At 34.3% G+C, this 26,969-nt stretch overlaps 1 protein-coding gene across 23 annotated transcripts in view; it reads left to right on the forward strand.

Annotated features, from left to right (window-relative positions):
- Window positions 1-26,969, forward strand: part of CCDC91 (coiled-coil domain containing 91) — a 422,422-nt gene that overhangs the window by 224,198 nt on the left and 171,255 nt on the right. For 21 of the 23 annotated variants that reach the window (XM_082352212.1, XM_082352191.1, XM_082352211.1 and 18 more), the window contains one exon: window positions 10,113-10,220. The exons of the other annotated variants lie outside the window; for them this stretch is intronic. In XM_082352212.1, coding sequence (XP_082208338.1) covers window positions 10,113-10,220 — 108 coding nt within the window. The remainder of the gene's footprint in view (window positions 1-10,112; window positions 10,221-26,969) is intronic. 23 annotated transcript variants of the gene reach the window in all.

Below are 26,969 nucleotides of genomic sequence, written 5' to 3' on the forward strand. Positions count from 1 at the left end.
TGGAACTAACAACTTGGCTTGTCCATTCTTATCCCTCCCATCAAACTTAACCTCAGCAGAGGATTGAGAAAGGTTTGGTAGTTGAAAATAGTTCTTATGTGCCTCTGAGTTTCCTGAGCTAAGCCAGAATTTTGCATGCAAGGCTATTCTTGTGGTTTTCTAGCCAGGCCAAAGCCAAAAGGCATTGGAAACCTTGCAAGAAAACTTGTTTTAATATAGATTTAAGGCTTGCCTTTATATTGTGACTGGATTTTCAGCCTGATGGTCAAAGGAATGAAGGGGAGACTTCATTCTGTATTGAGGAGATAAATTTCAAATTTTTGCTGCAGAGAAGACCTTGAAAAATACCTCCAAAGATTAACAAAAGAATTAATGAATAGGTTTTACTTAGTTGTTTCTTAAGACATGTAAGATCTGCCTTTCCCCATTAGTTATTTTTGGCTTACCTTCCAAAATGCACTTTAAATGTTATGGGTTCTTTTTTGTATCACATCAGGCTAATATTTATGACTAATGTTGATCAGACTTGAGAATTTTATCAATATGAGTCTGTTCCACCCAGATATTGTTGATTAATTACAGATTTCTGCTTATTATCATGAAAAGTCAATCCGCTCTATTATAAGTACCTTCCATCCATAATAATATTAGCTTTCCATGTTGAATGAGGCTGGATCTGTTTTGTTCTGATAGGGTTGAAAGTATTTTTCAAACCTTCCTTTTAACAAGGTTATTCAGGAGGTTTCTACATCTTGTAACATTGCTGGAAGAGGGATTATATAGTAGTATCTGTAAAGAATATCATTTCTGTAACTATTCCAGTCGATGTGATGTATCAGTTATGTGGTTCTTAATCTTCCATTTATTCTAGTGAACTGAATTGTCAGCAAGGTCTGTCTGTAATCAGGCATTTTCAATTTTCGATAGAACTGAAGACTTACATAGTAATTAGACTTTAGAAAAAAAGTAATTGATGTCTGTTATAGATTTATTTTTATTCAGTTTATTTATTGGCAAACCAGTAGTCCAGTTAGTGAAAGACTGTATACCATAGTTCTTAGAGGCAGAAAAGATAAACTGGTGAAAGTTATTCTTATAAGTCCAAATGAAGATATGTACGCAAGAAACTACTTTTAAGTTTTTTTTTTAATTTATTTATTTTACTTATTTACTTTTGGCTGCATTGGGTCTTCGTTGCGGTGTGCGGGCTTCTTATGACAGTGGCTTCTCTTGTTGTGGAGCACAGGCTCTAGAGCACAGGCTCAGTAGTTGTGGCACACGGGCTCAGTAGTTGTGGCTCACGGGCTTAGTTGCTCCGCGGCATGTGGGATCTTCCCGGACCAGGGCTCGAGCCTGTGTCCCCTGCATTGGCAGGCGGATTCCCAACCATTGCGCTACTAGGGGAGCCCTAAGTTTTTTTGTTTTTTTTTTTAATTTCTTGCCTGTTTGAAAAGTTATAAAAGAGGGGTGGTTAACTTTATTCTTTAATCTGAACTATAAAACACTGACTCTGAGGAAGGAAAGCAGAGATGTAAGAACCAGTGACATTTGAAGAACAGCGTTTTAAGATATCTGTCACATTTCTAATTAGTGTGTGATCCAGTATCAAAATAGACAGCCGGTTTTGATTTTATCTGTTAAATTCTAGTTAATCAACTTTGGGGAAATGATATATGAGAATATAGATTTTATACCAAGGATAAATTATTAGGGAGTAGAATGATTTGCTCAAAGTATCTTATTTTTTGACAAGGGAACATATGTGTGCAATACAAAATTCAAAAGATATGGAAATATGCATAGTAAAAATTAAATTTTGCTCCCATTACTGTCTGGGTATCAGTCTCCATCTATGTTTCAAGCTTTATGGCTTCCAGAGGTGGGATAATTTGCTTAAAATTGTCATATCTCTGATTTGCAGTGAATTGATCATCAAATTGTTTTATAGCAGTGAGAAAGGAATTCCATTTGAGGAATAATCCATATAGAATCTGATTTAGTCCATATAGTTAGAAGCACCAAGTTCCAAGGCTATCCTGTTTCGGTATTTTAGCAGGATATTCATGTAGCCAAATTTTTTGGTAATTAATCTGTTGTAACAACCTAATTTGAGTGCCAACAAGCACTACTTTGTATTATAATGGTGAAATACTTCCATACTAGTTAATATATTAACAACTCCTCTGAGCCACTTTGATGACTTTGTCCCTTCCCCTGAGGCTTCACCCGAACCCCACACAATTAAGCTAGAGCTCAGCACTGCCAGGGCCTCTGACACCTATTCCAGTGCTGGGGATGGCACTTCTGATTGTTTTGTGCCCAATCCAATGGATTTTAAATAATTTACACATCTCCCCGAACATTATCATTTCTGTAATATATGGTTAATTTTTAACTGAAAAAGAACCAGTTGAAGTATGTTAAATTGTCATCTAAGTTTGCAACATTCTTCTCTTTGTGATCAAAAAGAAAACATAAAGGAAAATTTAATCTTTGTCAGTATGTCTTCTAATAAAATTGATTTAAATGAATCGTCTTATCTCTCTCAATGTTGATGGCTTTTCAATGTGAGTAAAAGTTCTTTTCTAATCTTTGAGATCTATGTTTAATGAATGGATCTCTATTAATTTGGAGGAAAATTATTTTAATGGTCTTAAATCTAGTAACTTAAAAAATAATGTTGATCCTAACTTGAATCCACATAGCATGAGTTTCCTTTATCATGAAAATGAAGAATTTACTTTTCAAAAATCAGCAAATGGTTAGAACAATTCTATTTTGAAATGTTATCAATATAAAGAATTAAATTAACTGTCATCATTTCACAGAATTCCTTTATTACTGGCAGAGAAGAAACTCTATTATTCTCCCTATTTATTAGATAAGGCATCTGAGACATGGAGAAACACAGTGCCTTGATCAAACACATACAAGCAGAGGAGGAGCTGTAAATAAAAGCCAGGTCATTCAAAGCGTGATGCAGGACTCTGTTCAACAAATTATGCTGCCTCCTTGGAAGGTTAATGACTGTGTATTTAAGCCAGATACTTCTGACACCGATATGGGTTTCTTTCTTTCTGCGGTTTCCGATATTTCAGAAAATGAGATGTGTAGGTCTTTAGTGTTTAATAACTAGGTGCTTCATTTAATCCTATGAAAGATTCTGAAGAGATTTAGTCAGAGTTCTTTTTTTCCTTTTCTTTCCTTCCTTCCTTTCTTTCTTCTTCTTCTTTTTTTTTTTTTTTTAACTGAAACTGTAGCTCTTATTCAAGTCACAAGGAATAATACTGTGGCATCTGAGGGAGAGGCATGTCCATATGGCAGCTTTTCAGAAGTTTAAAGTAGCTGGAAGGCAGACATGCAGCGTCTCTCTGCTGTACTTAATTTTAGAAACTTCTTAATTTTAATGTGTTGTCCATGGCACAAAAGAAATTTTCACTGGGAGACATTTGTGGTGTTTGAGGTAACAACTCTTATGTTACTAGAATCCCTTAACAACTAGGCCAACAGGAATGATTCCCTCTGTCCTAAAGGTTTTCTTTGGCTTTCACAGACTCCAATGCACTTTATAGCATGGTTAGACTGTATTGAATTTCCATGTTTAGATCTATACCCATAATTTCACATTTTTCTTTTTGAATTGTATAGTGCCACTGCACTGTAATTCAAATACATAGAAAAACCTAGGATCACTGTAATTCCAAATGCTTTAGATCTGTAACAAGATAAATTTTCAGCAGCCTCAACATGACCTTGATACTACTGCTTGTTTAAGTTAAGGAAAAGGAAGGGCAGAATCTTTTGTTTTTTAATCCATTTACCCATAATTTTAGGTATTAGTTTCTGTCCTGCTTTCTAAAAAGAAATATCACTATCACTCCTCACACATCTGGAGTTTACTCTTGAGAAACATGCACCTTCATTCTCCCCAAGGGTTGAACTTAATGGTTCTGGTGTTGCCTAACTTCTGCCTGCCTGGGTAGTGGGAGACCATGAACCTAAACTTGAATTTGGATCCAGTTTTGAGTAAACTTAAGTTGAGTAAACCTAAGCCTTAAGTTGAGATTGAAGTTTTTCCTCTAGAGAGTTAAACTCCCTAGTCCTTTTTTACATAGTACTTTTAAATCACTTCCCAGTGATAGTTGTGTTTTTTTTTTTTAATTTCTATTTATTTATTTATTTTTGGCTGCGCCACGCAGCATATGGGATCTTAGTTCCCTGACCAGGGGTTGAACCCGTGCCCCCCACAGTGGAAACACGGAATCTTAACCACTGGACCGCCAGGGAACTCCCCACTAATACATTTTAATCCCATTGATTCTTTTTGTATTCCAACAAAATTTTCTAAAATGTCTAAATATTGTTTTCAGAGATAGCCTAATGTTTCTGTTCTAATGCAACTAAATCTGTACCACAATTGAATTACTAGCTCACTGAGGTCTTAAAATATATATATATATATGTATGTATATATCAAACTGTCAGTTTCTCTTCCCAAATGATAAGCCAACAAAGCTATAGATTGACATTTTAGATACCAAAATTGGCAAAAGATACTTTTGATTAGCCAGGAGTCATTGAACATTAAGACAAGTTAGTCAGCTGCCATTATTTGGACACTATATCCTCATTTTCATAATCTATGTTGCCAGTCTATTCAGTATAAAATGAAGAAGGTAAGTATTATGGAAGAACTGCATGCTAATAGACAAAGTTTCCAGATAAAGTTCAAGTAAGTATTACTTGCCAGATATACTTGTAGCATATCTATGGCACTTTTCTGTGAGACCATGAAAAACACTCAACTGGTTGTTTTTTGTTTTTTTGTTTTTAAATATTTATTTATTTATTTGGCTGTGCCAGGTCTTAGTTGCGGCATGTGGGATCTTTGTTGTCGCATGCAGGATCTAGTTCCCTGACCAGGGATCAAACTGGGCCCCCTGCATGGGAGCGTGGAGTCTTAACCACAGGATCACCATGGAAGTCCCTCAACTAGTTCTTATTAGGATTAACTCCTTCCTTACCAGAGAGGATAGTCGCATTACTCTTAATTCTACTGAATAAAAAATGTTCATGCACGGTGCATTAGTTATGTTTCTAACCTACTTGTATATGTGTAGCCTACAAAAATCAGTGCTACGTATTTTCTTTCTTCCAAATTGTCTATTAATGGAGAAATTCTTGATAGCATTTGAGTGCTTTTGATACTTTGCAACATTGTTTGAAGATACTATGTATCAGATTATAGAAACTTTCTTGTTTGAATAGAATTAAAATGCCTTTCCATGGTTCTACATAATTCTGGTCCTCTGGAAGTCTGGTGCAGCTATAGGATCTGATGGAATTCCCTGGTTCATATGATCTGCACTGGCCTTTTTTCTAGTTCTAGAACTCATCAGCCTTTTTCCCATGCTAGGACTTTGTACTTTTTTTTTGACGGAAGTCTTCTTCCCTCAGGCTTAATATATGAATTTTTTTCCCCCTTTTGTGACTTCTCAAGAGAGCTCTTGACTTTCCTCTCTGAAAAATTTGTCCTCCATTATTCTTTTCCTTTTTATCCCTTCTTAATTTTCTTTATAGCATATAACACCATCAGAAATGGTTTGTTTATTGTGTACCTCCCGATCTTCCTTGTCTTCCCCACTTTCCCTATCCGCTTGCCAATAATGTAAATTCAGGGGAATCAGGCCCATATCTGTTTTGTTCAGGCTGCATCACCAGTGCCTAGAACAATGTCTGGAATAAAGTATGCATTCAGTAAATATTAGTTGAATAAATGAAGAATTAGCAAATAATTAAGTGGCTATAAAATAGAATAAGTGATTAGTTCATGAAGAGAAACCTGCTTTACCGGGTTGGAATGGCTAAGACAAACAGGGAACCAAGAGGGTGGACCTGAATTCAGTTCTTTGTTCCACTTAGTCTTTTCATATGATTTTGGGCTCATTTCTTAACCTTCGTGTCTGTTTCTTTATCTGTAGAACAGGTATGTAGAGCTCATGGAAAAAGATGGATGAATCATTCAATGAAATGACTGAAATTCATCATTTTTCATATATATCAGTTAAGTAGGCTCTCCTTTTGAATAACAAACTTGCTTATATGTTTGAAACTTTGAGGGAATATTATAAGACATGCTAACAACAGTTTAAGAGCCTTGCAAAATTTGAAGTAGTATTTTGTTCAAAAATAGCACTTACTCCAGAAAAAAACATAAAAGTGTCCCTTCAGAGTTCTAACTTACTCTTTTGCTGATACCTTTTAGTTTTGCTTATTTTATTTTTAGTTAAAAATTGGGAAAGATCTGAAACAGATTTTTGAAAAGCAAACTCCGATATTTTTCCAAGAAAGATGAAATTGTGCTTGATTTCAAATGACCCTTTACAACAATTAATTTGTACTACTGCAGTCAAAAAGCTAAACTAAGAATACAATTAACAGACATAATTAACATCAATGTTTTAATAGTTTCTCTATGACTAGGCAAGTAATAAGGCTTGGGCATACTGAAATCATGATTCATTTCTTCAGTTCATTCAACACATATTCCATATATTCCAATTACAATTATAATAGTACCTATATATTAGGTACTATTGTAGGTACAATAGTACCTACAGTGAATTAAACACTGTGTTTAATCAGTGAATTAAACACAGAGTCCTATTCTCCTAGAGCTTCAGTTTTAGTGGGGATATTTATTATATGTTTTGCCTCTAGCTTGCTCCATAGCTTATACTTTTCTGCATTTGTAAAGCATGACTTAGAGGATTGACTTTTAAAGTAATTTTAATTATTACTGCCTAAAATTAACTATGAAGTGTTCTTTTAAGGTTATGTGCTAAATACCAACATGCTATTAATGTTTCAGAGACCATTTGGTTCTTTAGACACATCTGCTCTGCAAATCTGGACAAGTAATTAAATTTGATGAGGCTAGAATCAGATCTAATAGAATTGGGCTGTTTCAAGGGCGAAGAGAATTCTGTGGATTTGTTAGGACAGTGGATTGTAGTTTGGTTTGCAGTAGTCCACTTGAGCTATACTTCTCTACTCATTTAAATTCCAGTGTATATTCAGTTCCATTAAAAATAAACTATCTACTGCTTATGGGTTGGTGTGGGGTGGTTTTTGACTTAATATCTTTGTTTTCTCTGAGTCTAATCATTATAGAATTTATAACACTTTTTTTCAAGGAGTTTATAGTCCTTCACATACTGTATTTTATTTACTCAAAATTTATACTTGTAGAGTAGAAAGAATGAACATTCCTAGTCTAAAATAATAAAAAAATTCAGATCTCTGCTAGGGATTAACAGGAACAAATTTGGTAACTGAACTTGGTAGTTATAATTTGAAGCTCAGTGAACTTTCCAATGAATACTGGTATAATTTATACTATGATTTTAAAATATTAATCTTAATACAAGGATTGTCACTCACCAAATAGCTATTGCATGTGTCTGCTATGTACAAAGAACTCTGTAAGAAGCTGTGTGTGATATATAAAGATGAGTATAAAGATGACATAGTTCCTGTACTAAAGAAATCTATGATCTTGTTCACACCTTTAAAATTATTCTTGAAGAAGTGTGGTAAATAGTTTTGCTCAAGCTCAGTTAAGTTATCCCCTGGGATGATACAGAAAATCTCTGATAAGACTGAAGCTAAAACCTAAACCTGTTGAAAATTAGCAAAACATTCCCTGCCTTTGGTAGCATTTTTTTCGTTATCGAATGTTTATATACATCTTTGTTTTTCTGCCTCTACATACCCTGAGAGTCTTAGTGCTTTATTTGTGTTGAGAATAGTTTAAAATAGCTTATAAAAGAAATAATTCTTTCATGTACCTTTTTGTAGTGTTGTATTCAATATAAGCCCAAGGGAAGGGTTCCTTGTGTCTTTGATATCTGTAGAGACAATTACAAAGGAAAAAAAATTACAGGGAAATGTTAAGACTAATGTTCATTTTTATACTTAGAGCACACAAGAAATTTTAAGGCAGTTATTATGGTATATTACATAGGAAAACAAATATCCAGTTATATAATGATAGATCAAGCCATAGAAGCATGTAGCTAGTACCATTGTGTATTGCTAAGTATGTCCATAATTAATATTCTAGTTCTAAAGATGGTTTTTGAACATTATCTCCTTTACTTGGACTTTGTCACTAATAATTCCACAGTTCAGTATTATAGGCCAATTTTTTTTAAAGAAATCTTATTATTTTATTTAAAAAATCTTGTCATTATCCTGTGGTACTTGGCCTGCTTGAAGTTTGGAAGAAAATGAGTATATAGTTTACAAATCAATCACCAGAGGAAAAAATACTATTCATTTGTGTTTCTTAATTATGGTGAGAAAATATTATTTTATTTCATTAACTTACCTGTCCCTCCAAATGGTATAATTTACTAGAAAATCACAACTGGGTATTTAACCTGGGATTATTTGGAATCACGGCAAATAGGAAGTGAAACAGTTCTTACCATCAAGCAAAACAATTCTGCCATAACTCAAGTCCCACAAAAGAATGGCATTTTTCTCTCTACAAAAGATGCCATGAATATACCCAACAGAATTGTCCATAGTTGTATCATCCTTTAAATTTTCTGAAGTCCAACGAATAGTATTGTATTTTGCCAAAGGTAAATTAGAGCTTTACATTATCTAGTCACAGTTTAAGAGGTTAAATTGGTAGTGTCCTCTATAAATTATCATTATGGAATCTTTAGAGGACATATAATGTATAAATGAAGGGCTAAAGCAGTTTTGTTTAGCAGTTCTTTATATTTTGGTTAAACCATGGTCAGAGGTTTATTTTCCTTTACTAGTTTACTAGTAATTCTTCAGCTTCACAGTGACAACTATCGAATTATAGGAGTAGTAGCATCATCAGACAGTTTAACATTTGCAAAAGAAAGTTAATTATTTGAAGATTTGAGACTTATTCAGAGGTTTTCAAAATATTTTTGTCCCAATTTTAAAAAATACATACATATTTATTTATCCTCTTAATGCATGTTGTTTCCAACCAAGTAAATCTGTTTTCAAAGCAGAGATTATTTAAGAGATTTGGCATATTTTTCTTTTCTTGGCGAATGTACCAAAGGTCTGTTTTCTATAAGACATGTGTCTGTTTCAACTTACTATTTTGATTATGAGTAGTTTGTTATCCAGATAGACCTTCAAAAATAGAATATTTGCTAAAGAGTTCTTATGTATATGGTTAAATGCATATTTTAGAATGATTTAGGATTTATAAATAGCATGTAAGATAATACTGGGAACATGTTAACTATAACATATAATGCCTGAAAAAAAAAAAAAGGAAACGCAAAAAGATGATAATATCGTAAACATCTCCAATAAGGAAGTGAGTGGGTGGAACATCTTCCAGTGTTGATTTGGTTCCCCTTAGAATAGTGTTAACATCTTTATATTTAACTGACCGAGCTTCCAGCGTTTACACTATTCACTTGAGTTTGTCTAGTCTCCCAAGTTTTATTACTTTTTGTGAATATTGCCTTAAGATTCTGACTTCCACACTTTGCCTTATACCTTTTCACATTAGGGGTGTGAACTTCCTGGGGGGCAGCTCTTTTATGTTTGAAATTGCTCAAAGTTTCCATCTGCTTTTACTTGATTTGTGGTCTTGAAGATCATGCTTGGCCCATGGGATATTACAGTGTGCCGAGAGGATGTGGAGTTTTGTCAGCCAGTGAAATATGTCTGGTTTTTTTCTCTTCTCTTTTTTTTTCAGCAGCTTTCACATGCTTCTCATCCTGTGTGGTCTTCACTAAACTGAATTTATATATAACAGAACTACTCACCCTCTTTATCATCTTCTATGACTTGGCCTTTTTACCGAGAAGGTGTGTGGAAGGAACATCTAAGCCAAAAAACTAGTCTTGGCAATAGGAAAACCTAAAACCGAAAGCTTAAAGTAGTGTTATATATGAATTTGCTTTAATATTCACAAATGTGTATTTTGTAATGCAGAATAGTATCATATTTCAGATATGTACAACTGTCAAAAAAATTTCTCATGCCAACAGTAGATTCCAAGTGTTGTCTGTGATCCAAATGACTTTTTTGCTTGTTTTTAGGCACTACTGCAGTCTTCAGTTAAGCAACAAGTAGAAGCTATTGAAAAACAGTACATTTCTGCAATAGAGAAACAAGCACACAAGTGTGAGGAGTTGTTAAATACTCAGGTAATAAAATTGCACATCCATTATATATTTATACTTTTCTTCTGACTCTCTTCCCCTGAGAGCTCTCTAGCTGTTTATTCAGTTTCATGCCATTTACTTTCCTTGGTGTATTTTGGAAAAAAAATATGCTTATGTAAACTTAATGTTAAAGTTTTGGAATTTTAGACTAAATAGAGGACTAAAGGCCTAAAATATGTAGATCTTCCCCAAATTAATGATAATTTGTATGCTGATTTCTGGGTTATCATATTATTTATCAAATAACAGAAGCAAAAGAGATTACTGCAAATGTATTATGGCATCTGAAATGATTTTTAGTAGTACAAGATTTATAAATAACATTTGAATTTGAAGTACGTATTTATGTTTGAATTACCTTTCATTGCTTATAGGAATTAGTTTCTGTTTAAAATTTTTTTCTGGTGATTTTTTTTCTTTTCTTGATTTAATGTCTTAGAAAGCATTGCAGACATGATTATTGGATTTACATTAAACAATCAGTTGAAGACCATATATCTATATGTCATAGTATGAATAATTAGTGCAAGAAGTTCCCAACAACACTTTTGAATAACAAAACTTGGTAGGTGAAAATAAAATCAACCTTACACAAAGGACCTATTTTGTATCACAGGAAGAAAATATACTAATAGGAAAACAAAATTAGGTCTAGAATTTAAATGGAGATTTATAAACATACCACTCTATCCCCAAGATTGGGGATATCTCATTGTATTTTTGATTTGCATTTCTCTAATGGTTAATGATGTTGAGCATTCTTTCATGTGTTTGTTGGCAATATGTATATCTTCTTTTGGAGAAATGTCTCTTTAAGTCTTCTGCCCATTTTTGGATTGGGTTGTTTGTTTTTTTGATATTGAGCTTCATGAGCTGCTTGTATATTTTGGAGATTAACCATTTGTTAGTTGCTTCATTTGCAAATATTTTCTCCCATTCTGAGGGTTGTCTTTTCACCTTGTTTATGGTTTCCTTTGCTGTGCAAAAGCTTTTGTTTCATTAGGTATCATTTGTTTATTTTCGTTTTTATTTCCATTTCTCTAGGAGGTGGGTCAGAAAGGATCTTGCTATGATTTATGTCATAGAGTGTTCTGCCTGTGTTTTCCTCTAAGAGTTTGATAGTGTCTGGCCTTACATTTAGGTCTTTAATCCATTTTGAGTTTATTTTTGTGCATGGTGTTACGGAGTGTTCTAATTTCATTCTTTTCCATGTAGCTGTCCAGTTTTCCCAGCACCACTTATTGAAGAGGCTGTCTTTTCTCCACTGTATATTCTTGCCTCCTTTATCAAAGATAAGGTGATCATGTGTGTGGGGGTATATCTCTGGTCTTTCTATCCTGTTCCATTGATCTATGTTTCTGTTTTTGTGCCAGTACCATACTGTCTTGATTACTGTAGCTTTGTAGTATAGTCTGAAGTCAGGGAGCCTGATTCCTCCAACTCCATTTTTCTTTCTCAAGATTGTTTTGGCTATTTGTGGTCTTTTATGTTTCCATACAAATTGTGAAATTTTTTGTTCTAGTTCTGTGAAAAATGCCAGTGGTAGTTTGATAGGGATTGCATTGAATCTGTAGATTGCTTTGGGTAGTAGAGTCATTTTCACAATGTTGATTCTTCCAATCCAAGAACACGGTATATCTCTCCATCTATTTGTATCATCTTAAATTTCTTTCATCAGTGTCTTATAATTTTCTGCATACAGGTCTTTTGTCTCCTTAGGTAGGTTTATTCCTAAGTATTTTATTCTTTTTGTTGCAATGGTAAATGGCAGTGTTTTCTTAATTTCACTTTCAGATTTTTCATCATTAGTGTATAGGAATGCAAGAGATTTCTTTTTTTGTTTTTTCACACACACACACTGTATTTTATTTTTACAAGAGATAAATAGACTAACACCAAGCATTGTACATGGATGACCACAACAAAAGCAGCAATGATTGCAATTACCAAACATGAAACACACTCATACTATGTCATAATATTGACATTCAGTCCAGTACTCCTCTACTATAACAGCTCCTTTACTTTGCAGTGAAAATTGATTTGTATATTCTTTGCCTCTGAGTCCTTGTGGGATTTTTTTTTTTAATTTAAACAGAAAGTCACAAAAATTATACTCATCCTCATCAGTTCACTCAGTCCCATGTAATTAATTTTTTTTTTTCATCTTGATCTTTTGTTAGCACTTTTATGAGTTCATCAGTTTTTCATTAGAGTTCTGAAAATGCTTATTCATTCAGTTCAGCAGTACAGTCAGTTACCTGAAACCTATACTTGTCAGAGTCTTTTCCATGAATTTCTTGAAGATGAAACCCTTTTATAGGAACATATTTGCAAAAGCATCAGAGTACACCCAGAACTGTCTGTAAATGACAAAAGACTAGTGTATAGGAATACAAGAGATTTCTGTGCAGTAATTTTGTATCCTGCTACTTTACCAAATTCATTGATTAGCTCTAGTAGTTTTCTGGTAGCATCTTTAGGATTCTCTATGTATAGTATCATGTCATCTGCAAACAGTGACAGTTTTACTTCTTCTTTTCCAATTTGGATTCCTTTTATTTCTTTTTCTTCTCTGATTGCCAAGGCTAGGGCTTCCAAACCTATGTTGAATAATAGTGGTGAGAGTGGACATCCTTGTCTCGTTCCTGATCTTAGAGGAAATGCTTTCAGTTTTTCACCATTAAGAATGATGTTTGCTGTGGGTTTGTCATATATAGCCTTTATTATGTTGAGGAAAGTTCCCTCTATGCCTACTTTCTGCAGGGTTTTTATCATAAATGGGTGTTGAATTTTGTCGAAAGCTTTCTCTGCATCTATTGAGATGATCATATGGTTTTTCTCCTTCAATTTGTTAATATGGTGTGTCACATTGATTGATTTGCGTATATTGAAGAATCCTTGCATTCTTGGGATAAACCCCACTTGATCATGGTGTATGATCCTTTTAATGTGTTGTTGGATTCTGTTTGCTAGTATTTTGTTGAGGATTTTTGCATCTATGTTCATCAGTGATATTGGCCTGTAGTTTTCTTTCTTTGTGACATCTTTGTCTGGTTTTGGTGGCCTCGTAGAATGAGTTTGGGAGTGTTCCTCCCTCTGCTATATTTTGGAAGAGTTTGAGAAGGATAGGTGTTAGCTCTTCTCAAAATGTTTGTTAGAATTCGCCTGTGAAGCCATCTGGTCCTTGGCTTTTGTTTGTTGGAAGATTTTTAATCACAGTTTCAATTTCAGTGCTTGTGACTGGTCTGTTCATATTTTCTATTTCTTCCTGGTTCAGTCTTGGAAGGTTGTGCATTTCTAAGAATTTGTCCATTTCTTCCAGGTTGTCCATTTTATTAGCATATAGTTGCTTGTAGTAGTCTGTCATGAACCTTTGTATTTCTGCAGTATCAGTTTTAATTTCTCCTTTTTCATTTCTAATTCTATTGATTTGAGTCTTCTCCCTTTTTTTCTTGATGAGTCTAGCTAATGGTTTATCAATTTTGTTTATCTGCTCAAAGAACCAGCTTTTAGTTTTATTGATCTTTGCTATTGTTTCCTTCATTCTTTTTCATTCATTTCTGATCTGATCTTTATGATTTCTTTACTTCTGCTAACTTTGGGGTTTTCTTGTCCTTCTTTCTCTAGTTGCTTTAGGTGTAAGCTTAGGTTGTTTATCTGAGATGTTTCTCATTTCTTAAGGTAGGCTTGTATTGCTATAAACTTCCCTCTTAGAACTGCTTTTGCTGCATCCCATAGGTTTTGTGTCGTTGTGTTTTCATTGTCATTTGTTTCTAGGTATTTTTTGATTTCCTCTTTGATTTCTTCAGTGATCTCTTGGTTATTAAGTAGTGTGTTGTTTAGCTTCCATTTTTTTGTATTTTTTACAGACTTTTTCCTGTAATTTATATCTAGTCTTATAGCATTGTGGTCAGGAAAGATACTTGATACGATTTCAATTTTCTTAAATTTACCAAGGCTTGATATGTGACCCAAGATATGATCTATCCTGGAGAATGTTCTATGAGCACTTGAGAAGAATGTGTATTCTCTTGTTTTTGGATGGAATGTCCTATAAATATCAATTAAGTCCATCTTGTTTAATGTATCATTTAAAGCTTGTGTTTCCTTATTTATTTTCATTTTGGATGATCTGTCCATTGGTGAAAGTGGGATGTTAAAGTCTCCTACTATGATTGTGTTACTGTCGATTTCCCCTTTTATGGCTGTTAGTGTTTGCCTTATGTATTGAGGTGCTCCTATGTTGGGTGCATAAATATTTACAACTGTTATATCTTCTTCTTGGATTGATCCCTTGATCATTATGTAGTGTCCTTCTTTGTCTCTTGTAATAGTCTTTGTTTGAAAGACTATTTTGTCTGATATGAGAATTGCTACTCCAGCTTTCTTTTGATTTCCATTTGCATGGAATATCTTTTTCCATCCCCTCACTTTCAGCCTGTATGTGTCCCTAGGTCTGAAGTGGGTCTCTTGTAGACAGCGTATATACGGGTCTTGTTTTTGTATCCATTCTGCCAGAGTGTGTCTTTTGGTTGGAGCATTTAATCCATTTACATTTAAGGTAATTATCAATATGTATGTTTCTATTACCATTTTCTTAATTGTTTTGGGTTTGTTATTGTAGGTATTTTCTTCCTCTTGTGTTTCCTTCCTAGAGAAGCTCCTTTAGCATTTGTTGTAAGGCTGGTTTGGTGGTCCTGAATTCTCTTAGCTTTTGCTTGTCTGTAAAGGTTTTAATTTCTCTGTCAAATCTGAATGAGATCCTTGCTGGGTAGAGTAATCTTCGTTGTAGGTTTTTCTCCTTCATCACTTTATGTCGTGCCACTCTCTTCTGGCTTGCAGAGTTTCTGCTGAAAGATCAGCTGTTAACCTTATGGGGGTTCCCTTGTGTGTTATTTGTTGTTTTTCCCTTGCTTCTTCTAATATTTTTTCTTTGTATTTAATTTTTGATAGTTTGATTAATATGTGTCTTGGCGTGTTTCTCCTTGGATTTATCCTGTATGGGACTCCTTGTACTTCCTGGACTTGATTAACTGTTTCCTTTCCCATATGAGGGAAGTTTTCAACTATAATCCCTTCAAATATTTCCTCAGTCCCTTTCTTTTTCTCTTCTTCTTCTGGGACCTCTATAATTCAAATGTTGGTGCGTTTAATGTTGTCCCAGAGGTCCTGAGACTGTCCTCAATTCTTTTCATTCTTTTTTCTTTATCTGCTCTGCAGTAGTTATTTCCACTCTTTTATCTTCCAGATCACTTATCCCTTCCTCTGCCTCAGTTATTCTGCTATTGATCCCTTCCAGCGAATTTTTAATTTCATGTATTGTGTTGTCCATCACTGTTTGTTTGCTCTTTAGTTCTTCTAGGTCCTTGTTAAACGTTTCTTATATTTTCTCCATTCTATTTCCAAGATTTTGGATCATCTTTACTATCATTATTCTGAATTCTTTTTCAGGTAGACTGCCTATTTCCTCTTTATTTGTTAGGTCTGGTGGGTTTTTGCTTTGCTCCTTCATCTGCTATGCATTTCTCTGTCTTCTCATTTTGCTTAACTTACTGTGATTGGGGTCTCCTTTTCTCAGGCTGCCGGTTCATAGCTCCCGTTGTTTTTGGTGTCTGTCCCCAGTGGCTAAGGTTGGTTCAGTGGCTTGTGTAGACTTCCTGGTGGATGGGAGTAGTGCCTGTGTTCTGATGGATGAGGCTGCATCTTGCCTTTCTGGTGGGCAGGTCCACGTGTGGTGGTGCGTTTTGGGGTGTCTGTGGCCTTCTTATGATCTTAGGCAGCCTCTCTGCTAATGGATGGGGTTGTATTCCTTTCTTGCTCGTTGTTTGACATAGTGTGTCCAGCACTGTATCTTGCTGGTCGTTGAGTGGAGCTGGGTCTTGACGTTGAGATGGAGATCTCTGGGAGATTTTCGCCGTTTCATATTACATGGAGCTGGGAGGTCTCTTTTGGACCAGTGTCCTGAACTTGGCTCTCCCACCTTAGAGGCACAGCCCTGACACCTGGCAATCCTGTACTGCACTGAAGGATTCTTTATTTGTGATGTCATTCATTAAGATAAAGCCCATGGCCCCACGATAATAGGCTGTGGTGATAGTCCTGTATCTTTCCTGGCCTGCTGTGTCCTGCTAGTGTTGGAGAGTCTCCTGCAGAGGCCTGGGGCAGCAGTGGCTCACCAACGGACAAGGACATTGACAGCAGAAGTTCTGGGAAGTACCCCTTGGCGTGAGCCCTCCTCAGTGTCTTTTTAATAAGTGGCTTGGATGAGAAAATACACAGGAAATTTTATAAATTTGATATAACAATTATACTCTTTTAGGTGGTGAAATACCAGTTTGCCAGAGATATGAAGTATATGACTACGTAAATGGACAGAAAACTCACAGAGAATAATAGGTCATAGAATTGTGAAAGAGCATAAAGCATGCATTAACCAAGCCAGGCTAAGTTATGCCCTAAACTCTTTGGCTTCAGATAGCAACGGTTTATGTCTTACTAATTCTCCATGTACATTGAGAATTCTTTGGGGGCTCAGTCTCATGATGTCCTCACCCTAGGAACTAGCCTGATAGCATAGTTCCTGTTGTAACATTACCTGTTATCTTGTAGAGTGAAAAAAAGCCCAGTCAGATTTCCTACTGGTAAGTCAGCATTCTGGACTGGAAATGACACTTCCACTCCCAATTTGTATCTACAGTGCCCCACACAGTCGTAATGGGGCCAGGAAGTAAGATCCTACTATGAATCTGGAAGGGAGAGGGCAGGAAATATTTGATAAGTAGAACTAATATACCACGGTCTGCTCTTTTGGTCACCAAATATTCCCAGTCTCCATGTCTCAGGCAAATTTGCTTACTTGCCCACATGGGAGAGGTAAGTTCTATCCAGCTATAGCCTCAAGCTCAGAAGTCCAGGATCTTTGAGTGACAGGTGGGGAATAATGTGTTGCAGTCTCTGTATCATCAGGCCCAGATATATAGTCCCTTTTGACCTGAAGAACCAGAAACTGAAATGTATGTTGTTTATCCCCAACATATCTAGTATATAGTGGCAAGATAAAGGTTGGGTATGTACTATATATGCTCTCAGTAGGAAAAATGAAGAATCAGAGATGCATAGCTACCATTAGTATGTAGCAACTCTAAAACCTCAATGAACAGATTCAGTAAGGATCTCTGCTGTGGGGGTAGGATTGCTCTTTGATTTACTGTGATTTGATTTACTGTGATTTACTTTTCAGAGTTTAGGGCCAGGGTCTGTAGTCCATTGTTCTTTTTAATCTTGTAGGGTTAAAATTTTTCAAGATCTTTTTTTTGGCTATACCTAATGTGAGTATTGGAGATTATACCATTTCTCGGCCTGATCCCTGTCTATAAAAATTCAGGAGCCCTGGGTCATTTTAGGGTAGCAAATAGTCACAGTTCAGGATAATGATTCTTTTGGCTTTTTATCTGTTTGGTTGCAAACAGCTCCATTTGTCAGATGCAGACCCATGGTTATTTTAGAGACCTATGTTCTAGATTTAATATGTTTATATGCTTTCCACCCTCATGCTTGCCTATCTGTTTGTGTCTCTCTTTTTCTGATTAAAGATAACTTTTTTATCAAATCTGGGTTGAGGAAATCCCAGTGGTCTCTTTTCCCCAAACCACTTGGTCCAAATGAAAGGATGTACAGGACAGTCACAGCCTTATTGGCACTTTGCTTGGAGGCACTTTAACCCATTGAATCTTTAACAGTGGGTATGACTACATATTTGCTATTTGCAATAGCGTGTTGAAGAATAAAATACCATGGAATCAATTTAACCAAGGAAGAGAAAGACTTGTAAACTAAAAATGACAAAACATTGCTGAAAGAAATGAAAAATAATCTAAATAAATGGAAAGACATCCCATGTTCATCAACTGAGAAATATTTGGTGAAGAGCACTCAAGACTACCACAGGACATTTAGAGGATCGTAAGCAATTCAGTGTGATGAAATACTATTTAAAAAACTAAACACTTAAAAGGGAATATGTTTATTAGGTAAAAATCATGTAAAGTGTAGAAATGTTATCTCACACATGTTTTTCAAATCATATTTCTTGAGATGTTATTTGAAATTTGAAATAAATAAATTTAATTTAGTAAAAATAATACCTGAATGATTCCTTGGGAATAATTTAGTTCAACCTTTCATGTGTATATGTGTCTCTTTTTTTCTCTTGCTCTCGTTTTTTTTTTTTTTGTTGTTCTTCTCAAATTAAGAATTTAAGGGAAAAGCAAGTTAACACTAAAGAGTAGTTACAAGCCTGTGCACTGGAGTCAGACTGCCTGAATTATCCCTGGTTTTGTCACTTAGCTATGTTTCTGTGGAATGTCCCTTAACCTCTCTGTGCCTTATTTTTCTCATCTATAAAATGTAATTCCTACCTCATAGGATTGTTATGAGTATTATATGACATCAGATTTGCATAGTGCTTAGGATAGAACTTGGCACATTCTAGGTAGTTGTTGATATTAGCTACATTATTATCAACTTTGTTATTCTTGGCCAAGATCAATTGTCTGGCTACTCTCAGAATCAGGGCTAGGATTCACATTTTGTGATTTCTAGTCTACAGAAGAAAGGCTACTTATTTGTAGTTCATGTTTTGTCATGTGTGTGGTATAAAAACGTCATCGACCTTTAAATTTTTGAACATTTGTCCTGGGGCCACGTATATGAATGCTAGATCAACATTTTGTCCCTCTCTCTCTCTTCCTTATTTAATGAGGGCCTTTTATATGACTGGCACTCTGCTGGATTATATGGATATAACGTGAGCAAGACAGTCCTTCTAGTAAGTAAGGAAGACAGATGACATAATTACAAAGTAGTGTGGTAAGTCATGATGAAATAAAAAGTTACATGAGAGTACATTAAAGGAGTATATAACTCCTTCATATTAAGTAAGGGAAGACTTATTGGACTAATGATGAGTTCTCTGAGCATTCATAGATTTTAGTGACGTCAGAACTGAGAATTGAGCATGAGAGACGTATGTGGAATAGCACATTCAAAATCCTTTAGATGAGAGAGTGTAATGTAGATGTTTGACAAGGGGTGAGGCTATTTGAGACTGCCAAATGAAAGATAATTTTATGCCCTAGAAAGGGTCATAAAGGACCTTGTCTGCCACATTATCTGACAGGAAATTGGGTGCTATTAAAAGATATTAACTAGAGAAGGGACATTTGTCCCAATTTGTTGTTATTGTTTTCTTATGATTGAATTTTAAGAGTTCTTTACATATTCTGGATATAAATCTTTCCTCAGGTATTTGATGTTCAAATACTTTACCATAGTCTATGGCTTGTCTTTTCTTCTAATGTATTTACAAGAGCAGAAGTTTTAAATGATATGAAATCCAGTTTTTCAGTTTTCTTTCTATGGGTCATTCTTTTGGTGTTATATGTAAGAAGTCTTAACCCCAAATCAAAAAGATTTTCTTCTATGTTTAATTTTAAAAGTTTTAGTTCATAATTTCAGGTTTATAAGTGATTCAAAGTATTCCTTTGATTTTTATATATGGTTCTAGATATGGATTGAAGTTCCCTTTTTTTGCATATGGATATCTAAGCATTATAGTCTTAATTGCTAAAAAGACTCTTCTTTTACCAGTAAATTTCCTTTTTACCTTCATCAAAAAATCAATCATGTATGTGTGGGTTTATTACTTGACTCGCTACCAGTTCCATTTATCTATTTGTCTATCTCAACTCCAGTACTATACTGTTTATTTACTGTAGATACTTAATAAGTCTTGAAGTCCTGCAATATTGTTCTTATATTTCAAAGTTGTTTTGGCTATTGTAGGTCATTCATATTTCCATGTAATTTTTATAATCAGCCTGTCAATTTCTACAGCAAAGCATGCTGGGATGTTTTGAACTGTGTTTACTCACAACCAAATACTCTTGACACCAAATATGTGGGTTTTAACGCCAAGCAATTCTCTAGTTCTATGTGGGCACCAACTGGATGTCTTAAAGTCAATTTAATTCTGACACTACCCAGAGTTAGTGCAGAGCCCACTGGTTAAGGGCTCAGTTCCATAAGACTACCCTACTTCAAATGCCAGTCCCAAGTCCTAGGCCTCCTGTATTTCTGACCAAGTGGCTATAAATCAAGGGTTTCCACAAATGCCTCCCAAGGTTTGATAATCTATTAGAATGGCTCACACAACTCAGGAATATGCTTTACTTACTATTGCCAATTTATTATAAAGTATAAAACTTAGGAACAGCCAAATGGAATAGATGCAGAGGGCAAAGTAAGGGTGAGAAGGGGCACTGTGGAGCATTCATACCTTCTCTGGGTATGTCACTCTCCCAGCACCTTGATGTGTTCACTAACCTGGAAGCTCTCTGAATCCTGTTGTTTAGGGGTTTTGATGGAGGTTTCATTACATGGGTATGATTGATTAAATCATTGGCCATTGTTGATTAACTCAGTCTTCAGCACCTCTCCATTCCCTAGAAGTTGGGGAAGAGGGTGAGGCTAAATGTTCCAACCCTCCTGTCACGTGATTTGGTCCTCTGACAATCAGCCCCCATCCTGAAGCTATCTAGAGGCCTACCAAGAGTCTCCTCATTAGCATAAACTCATGTATGGTTGAAAGGGTCTTGTTGTGTATAACAAAAGATACTCCTTTCACTCCTTTTACTCTGGAAATTCCAAGGGTTTTAGAAGCCTTGTGCTGGGAACTGGGGGTAAAGACCTAATATATATTTCTTATTATATCACAGATATTGATTGGGATTGTGTTGAATCTATTTAGATGCAATTGACCACTTTACAATACTGAGTCTTTTTACCTTAGAACACAGTTTATTGCTCCACTTAGTTAGGTCTTTTTTTATTTTTTTCCTTTTTAAGTTTTATTTATTTTTTATACAGCAGGTTCTTATTAGTTATCAATTTTATACATATTAGTGTATATATGTCAATCCCAATCTCCCAATTAGTTAGGTCTTTTTAAATTTCCCAGTTTAAAATTTTTCACTGTTCAGGTCTAGCACATATTTTTTTTGGTCAAATTTATCTCAATGTGTTTCATATTTCTTTAATGCTAGTTTGACATTTATTTATGTTTTTAATTTTAATTACCCAATGCCTGTTGCTAGTACATAGAAATACAATTGATTGTTGTGTATTGGTCTTGTATTCTGTAATGATACTAAAATCCATTATTAGTTTAAGCACCTTTTTTTGTAGAGTCCATGGGATTTTCTACATAGTTGTTGTCTGAGAGTAGAGACATTGTTGCATCTTCCAGTTAATCTGATGCCTTTTGTTTCTTTTTCTTAACTTATTGAACTGGCTGAACCTCTAGTAAATGTTAAAGGAGAAGGATATCTCTGCCTTCTTTTTTGACCATGGGAAGAAAACATTCAATTTTTAATCATTAGATATAAAGTTAGCTATAGACATCTTTGTGAAAGCCATTTATTAGGTTGAGTATTTTCTTCCTACTCTGAGTGTTTATTCCAGGAATAGATGTTGGATTTTGTCAAACAAATATATATTATATACATATATATATGCATATATATGTGTATGTATATGTATGTGTGTGTAATTTTTTCATAAAACTTTAGTGATGTCTCTTGTTTTATTCCAGATATTAGTAATCTGTGTCTTCTTTTTTCCTCATTAATTTTGTAGAGGTTTATAATTTTTTTATCAATTCAAAGAGTCAGCTTTTCATTTCATTGATTTTCTTTTTTGTTTTTTCTGATTTCTACATCACTGATTTCTACTCTGACCTTTATTATTTTATTTCTTTAGCTTAATTTTAACTTGGGTTTTAATTTGCACTTATTCTAGTGTCTTAAGGTAGAAGCTTAGGTCATTGATTGAAATCTTTCTTGTATAAATAACCTATTTAGTGATGTAAATTTTTTTCTAAGTACTACTTTAGATACGTGTCTCGCAGTTTCAAATGTCATGTTTTCATTTTCAGTGAGAAAAAATACTTTTAAATTTCTCTGTTGATTTCTTTTTTTACCCTTGGATTACTTAGAAATGTGTTATTTAGTTTTCAAATATTCTGTGGTTTTCCAGATGTACTTCTTTTACTGATTTCTAATCTCATTGTAGTGTAGACAGAGACTATACTTCATATGATTTAAATGCTTTTCTGAGATTTGTTTTATGGCCCATAATACAGTCTGTATTGGTAAATGTTCTTTGTCTACTTGAAAAGAATGTTCATTCTTCTGTTGGTGAAGTTTTTAATAAATATCATTTAGATCAAGTTTTTTGGTCATGTTGTTCAAGTCTTCCATGTTGTTACAGATTTTTGTTCTATTTGTCTACCAATTATTGACAGGCATGTGTTAAAATGTCTGACTATACTTATGCATTTGACTGGTTCCCCTTGGAGTTCTGTTTTTTGTTTTGTTTTGTTTTGTTCTGTTTTCATCCCCAGCAATTTGAAACACTTCTATTTGGTGCATAAACATTTAGGATTATTATGTCTTCTTCACATAATTTTACCTTTAACACTATGAAATGCCCACCTCTTTCTCTGATAATATTATTTGCTATGAAATCTACCTCATACGATATTAATACAGTTTCTTCACCTTTCTTTTGATTATTATTAGAATGGTATATTTTCTCCTGTCCTCATACTTTTAACTTATTTGTATCTTTATGTTTAAAATAGGATTCTTGTAGAAAGCATGTAGTTAACTCTTACTCCTTTTATCTAATCACTGCCTTTTCATTATATTTTTAAAACTCTTTACATTTAATGTGATTGTCAGTATTTTGGGGTTTTAAAGGTACTATCTTGCTATTTGTTTTCTATCTGTTCCACGTATTCTTCGTTTTCTTTTTCTGCCGACTTTTGGATTATTTTAATTATTTCATTTTATGTCCTCTATTGGTTTATCATTTACAAGTCTTTGTTGTTTTATTTTTTGATTGCTTTAAGGGAAGTTTGGCAAATCTTTTCCAAAAAGGATAGATAGTAAATATTTTAGGCTCACTGTTGCAACTGTTTAACTCTGCTGTTACAGTGAGAAAGCAGCTATAAACAATTTGTGAATGAGTACTGCTGTGTTTCAATAGAAATTCAATAAAACTCAAGCTCTAGATTAGATTTGAACTGAAGTTTGCCAGTCTGACTTATCTAGAACAGGAACTGGTGTAACTTGGAGAATTTTAATATCTAGAGCTCTTAATTTCCTACTTATGATAATTTTTTTCTTCAAATTTTATTATGAAAATCCCTTGTACTTAACTTGTGAATAATGTTCTCTTTCCTGCAGAGTCTGATGCAGTAAATCCAGTGGGGCAAAGGAATATATGAGGTTGAACCTTATGAAGTTGGCAGTATTTAACTGTTTTTAGTCTATGAAAACAGCATTTTTATGTGCTTCAATCTATTGTATTTTTAACAAGAATCCAGGAGAGTGTTTTGTTTCCACAATATTAGGAAACACCATTTTGGGCAGTGTTTTCCAAATTTCTTGCTAATGAGAATACTGGGGATATTTGTTCACTCTTCAGATTAACAGGCTTCTTGTCTATTAATTTTTATTCTTAATGATTTAGTTGGATTCCAAGTATAGGTATTTCTAATAGACTAATCACGTACTACTTATCAGAGAACTTTGAGAAACACTCTTTAGTATTGCCTCTGTATTGCTCATCTTCAGCACTCATTATGCTTAATTCCTCACCCTTCAAGTTTCAGAAATTTAGAGGAAGGAATTCCATTTCCCCACTTTATTTAGGTGTTTTTAACATCAGATCAGTTAAAGGGATATGTTGGAAGAAAGGACATGCCAATTTTTGCAATCTTTGTGAACTAAGAAGCCACTTCAAAGGGTGTCTTTTATTCTTTATTAGTAGTTTGGATTGGGGCAACTATATAATTTCTTTGTGCCTCTTTTTAAAATCTCTAAATTACAGTTAATTGAAGTATCTCAACAGGGCTGTATAAAGATTAAATGAAGCACAGCACCTAGAATATAGTAATATTCAATAACTAGTAGCTATAGTTATGTGGAGAAATCTCTTGATCAGTTCCTTTGTGATTACTTTTATGCAAAGGGTGTCCATTCTCCTGAAATACGAGAAATAGTTCACTCATCCATTTTTATGTTTTTTTTAAGGTTTCCTTTTTGAAAGAATGTTTAGATTTTTCAATCTAGCTATAATTTCTGTTAGCATTTGGTAGTTTTATGTTTTAAAAAACATAATTTTTGTATAAGGTTTGGATAATTCCTTCTCCATTGATTTTGAAACTTCCCTTATCACATATTTTAATTGCATTTCCTGTAATTAAATAGAGCAAACACAAAATTAATAGATGTAGTATCAAGATTTAACAAATGATTTTGTAGGGGAAGAAAAAATTGTTTTCCCTACTACCATGTTGTGTTCTCTGGCTGGGGCCCTTAAATTGAACTGACAAAAGACAGACTAACAAGAGAAAACCATATGGATTTATTTAACATAATTTTACGTGACATGAGAGCCTTCATAAGGAAATAAAGACCCAAAGAAACAGTTATATCTGAGTGTTTTTATACTAGGATTCATGAAGTAAAGTCATGGAAAAACATGATAGGACAAAAGGGTGTGCCGTAAAGGTAGTAAATTGGGGGAAGCTTAGCAAAACCTGTTAATTTGTATTCCTCTTGGCATCCCTCTGTCTTCAGAGATAAGGATGCGCCTTTCCTCAGGGTATGGAGAGGGCCCTTCTGACAAGAGGGTCTTTCGATCTACTTTGGGCAAGAAGGAGGAGGTCAGAGAGTCCTTCTCACACGTGCCTTTCCTCAAATTCCTTTAGCTTAAAATAGTGAATATATCAAGGTGTCATATTTTGGGATAGCAGGTTCTGAACTCCACCAGTTTCATTATGACATATTTACTTCAGATCTTTTACATTGGGGGTGGGGTGACAAATAAAGCTAAGGCTGAACTTCTCTGTTATGTTTTCCTTCCTCCTCCTTCCCTAAAGAGCCAACATTATACAGAGTTTACCATGTTTTTGCTCTTACTCCATGTACCCACAATTATTTAATATTTAGTTCTAGTTTGTTCTTAAATTCCCCAAAATGTTATTGTTATTTCATTTCTTATTATGATATACTCACATATTTACGAATTTTATATTTCATTTTACTTCTTGCCTTCTCTCCTTTCTCATGTGTTCAATTTACTTCCTATATTATAGTCTTTATTAACTCTGTAGTATAAACTTCCGTAATTTTTGTTTTTTCTGATAATTTTTGTTACACCCTAATTTGTGAATGACGTTTCAGTGTTACATAAAATTCTGTAAGTTATTTTCCTTGAAGATATTATTTCATTGTCTTTCAATCTCTCTTATTGTTTATGAGGTGTCTAATGTTAGTTAATTTATTGATATTTTGTAGATAGTCTTTTTTTTTTTTTTTTTTGTAGATAGTCTTTTATCCTTGGTTGTTTTTAATAGTTTCTCCTTATCTTTGGTGTTCTGTAATTTTACTTTTAATTTATTTTTGACTTTTTAAACATCTTGCGCAGGCATGGCAGTGGTATCTAACGACCCACCAAAATTTGTTCTTCTTACATATTAGAGTTGTCACTGGCTAGCCGCTGCTCCCCCAGGGAGCCTTTTCCCTTGCTTTTATGGGGTTGATGCAGTTCGTAAAAGCCTCTTTTTGCTATTATATCCTCCCTTGAAATACCTGTCAAATAAAACAGTTGATATGAAATAAGTTTTTTCAAGTTCAGCAGTTTAATTTATATTATGATTTCCCTGGACAGTAAACAAAGTTCAAGTAGCTTACTTTTCATCAGTGATTTGTGAGTGAAAGTAATGTGTCACTTCCTGGCCAAGATGGTTAAGGAGTAGATGGGCTCTGTCTGCCATCTCTTTCTTCTTTTGCTTGTAAGAGAAACATTAAGTGCTTTGTCAATGACAGAACCATAGATATGGGGAGATTAAATTACCATTTGGAGGGACTCTGTTATTTAGGAACATTTCTGTGAAGAAGAAAGAAAACTTGTATTAAGTCATTGAAATTTGGGGAATTATTTGTTGATAGCAGCTAGCATTATCTTAATATATCAAGACTCTTTTGGCTTCATGATCTTTCAAAAACTTTTATACTGTTAATCAAATTTATTTTTTTAGAACCCAAACTTTATCACAGAAGTATATGCATCTAGAAACCCACTGAAAAGTTTACCAGTTAAGAATTACTACTGTAATAAATAAACATAGGCAAGAAGTCAGGTTGGATTACAAGCAAGTAAAAAGTCCTTGTTTTCTCTGTGTGTAGGGCAAGGTGGAAAGTGAGAGTTCGTTTTAGTTGAAAAGTGGGTAAGATTTGAATATTAATGTATGAAAGTGTCCAAAAATGTGATTGAAAAGGAGAAAGTACCCAGCATTTAAAAAATTGGTTTAATTTTAAAAATTTACTTTGACTAGAATACATTTAAAATGAGAGAAAATCATATCTGGCTTGAATTGAGATTAAGGAATGGTGATTTATGCCTGGTCTCCTGAATATCCTACATATCACATTGTTCTCTTCTGTATGGCACAGGCATTTGTTCACGCTTGGTTTTCTGAGTATCATCTCCAGATCATGGGGATGTTTTAAAATATTCCCTGCATTCATTTAGAGGAAAATTGGTAGTCATAGATTGTTACAAGGCATGCACTCTCATTCTGCTTGGGCAGAACAGAAA

This window comes from Balaenoptera borealis, assembly GCF_965194805.1.
Source record: "Balaenoptera borealis genome assembly, chromosome: 13".
Taxonomy (NCBI): domain Eukaryota; kingdom Metazoa; phylum Chordata; class Mammalia; order Artiodactyla; family Balaenopteridae; genus Balaenoptera; species Balaenoptera borealis.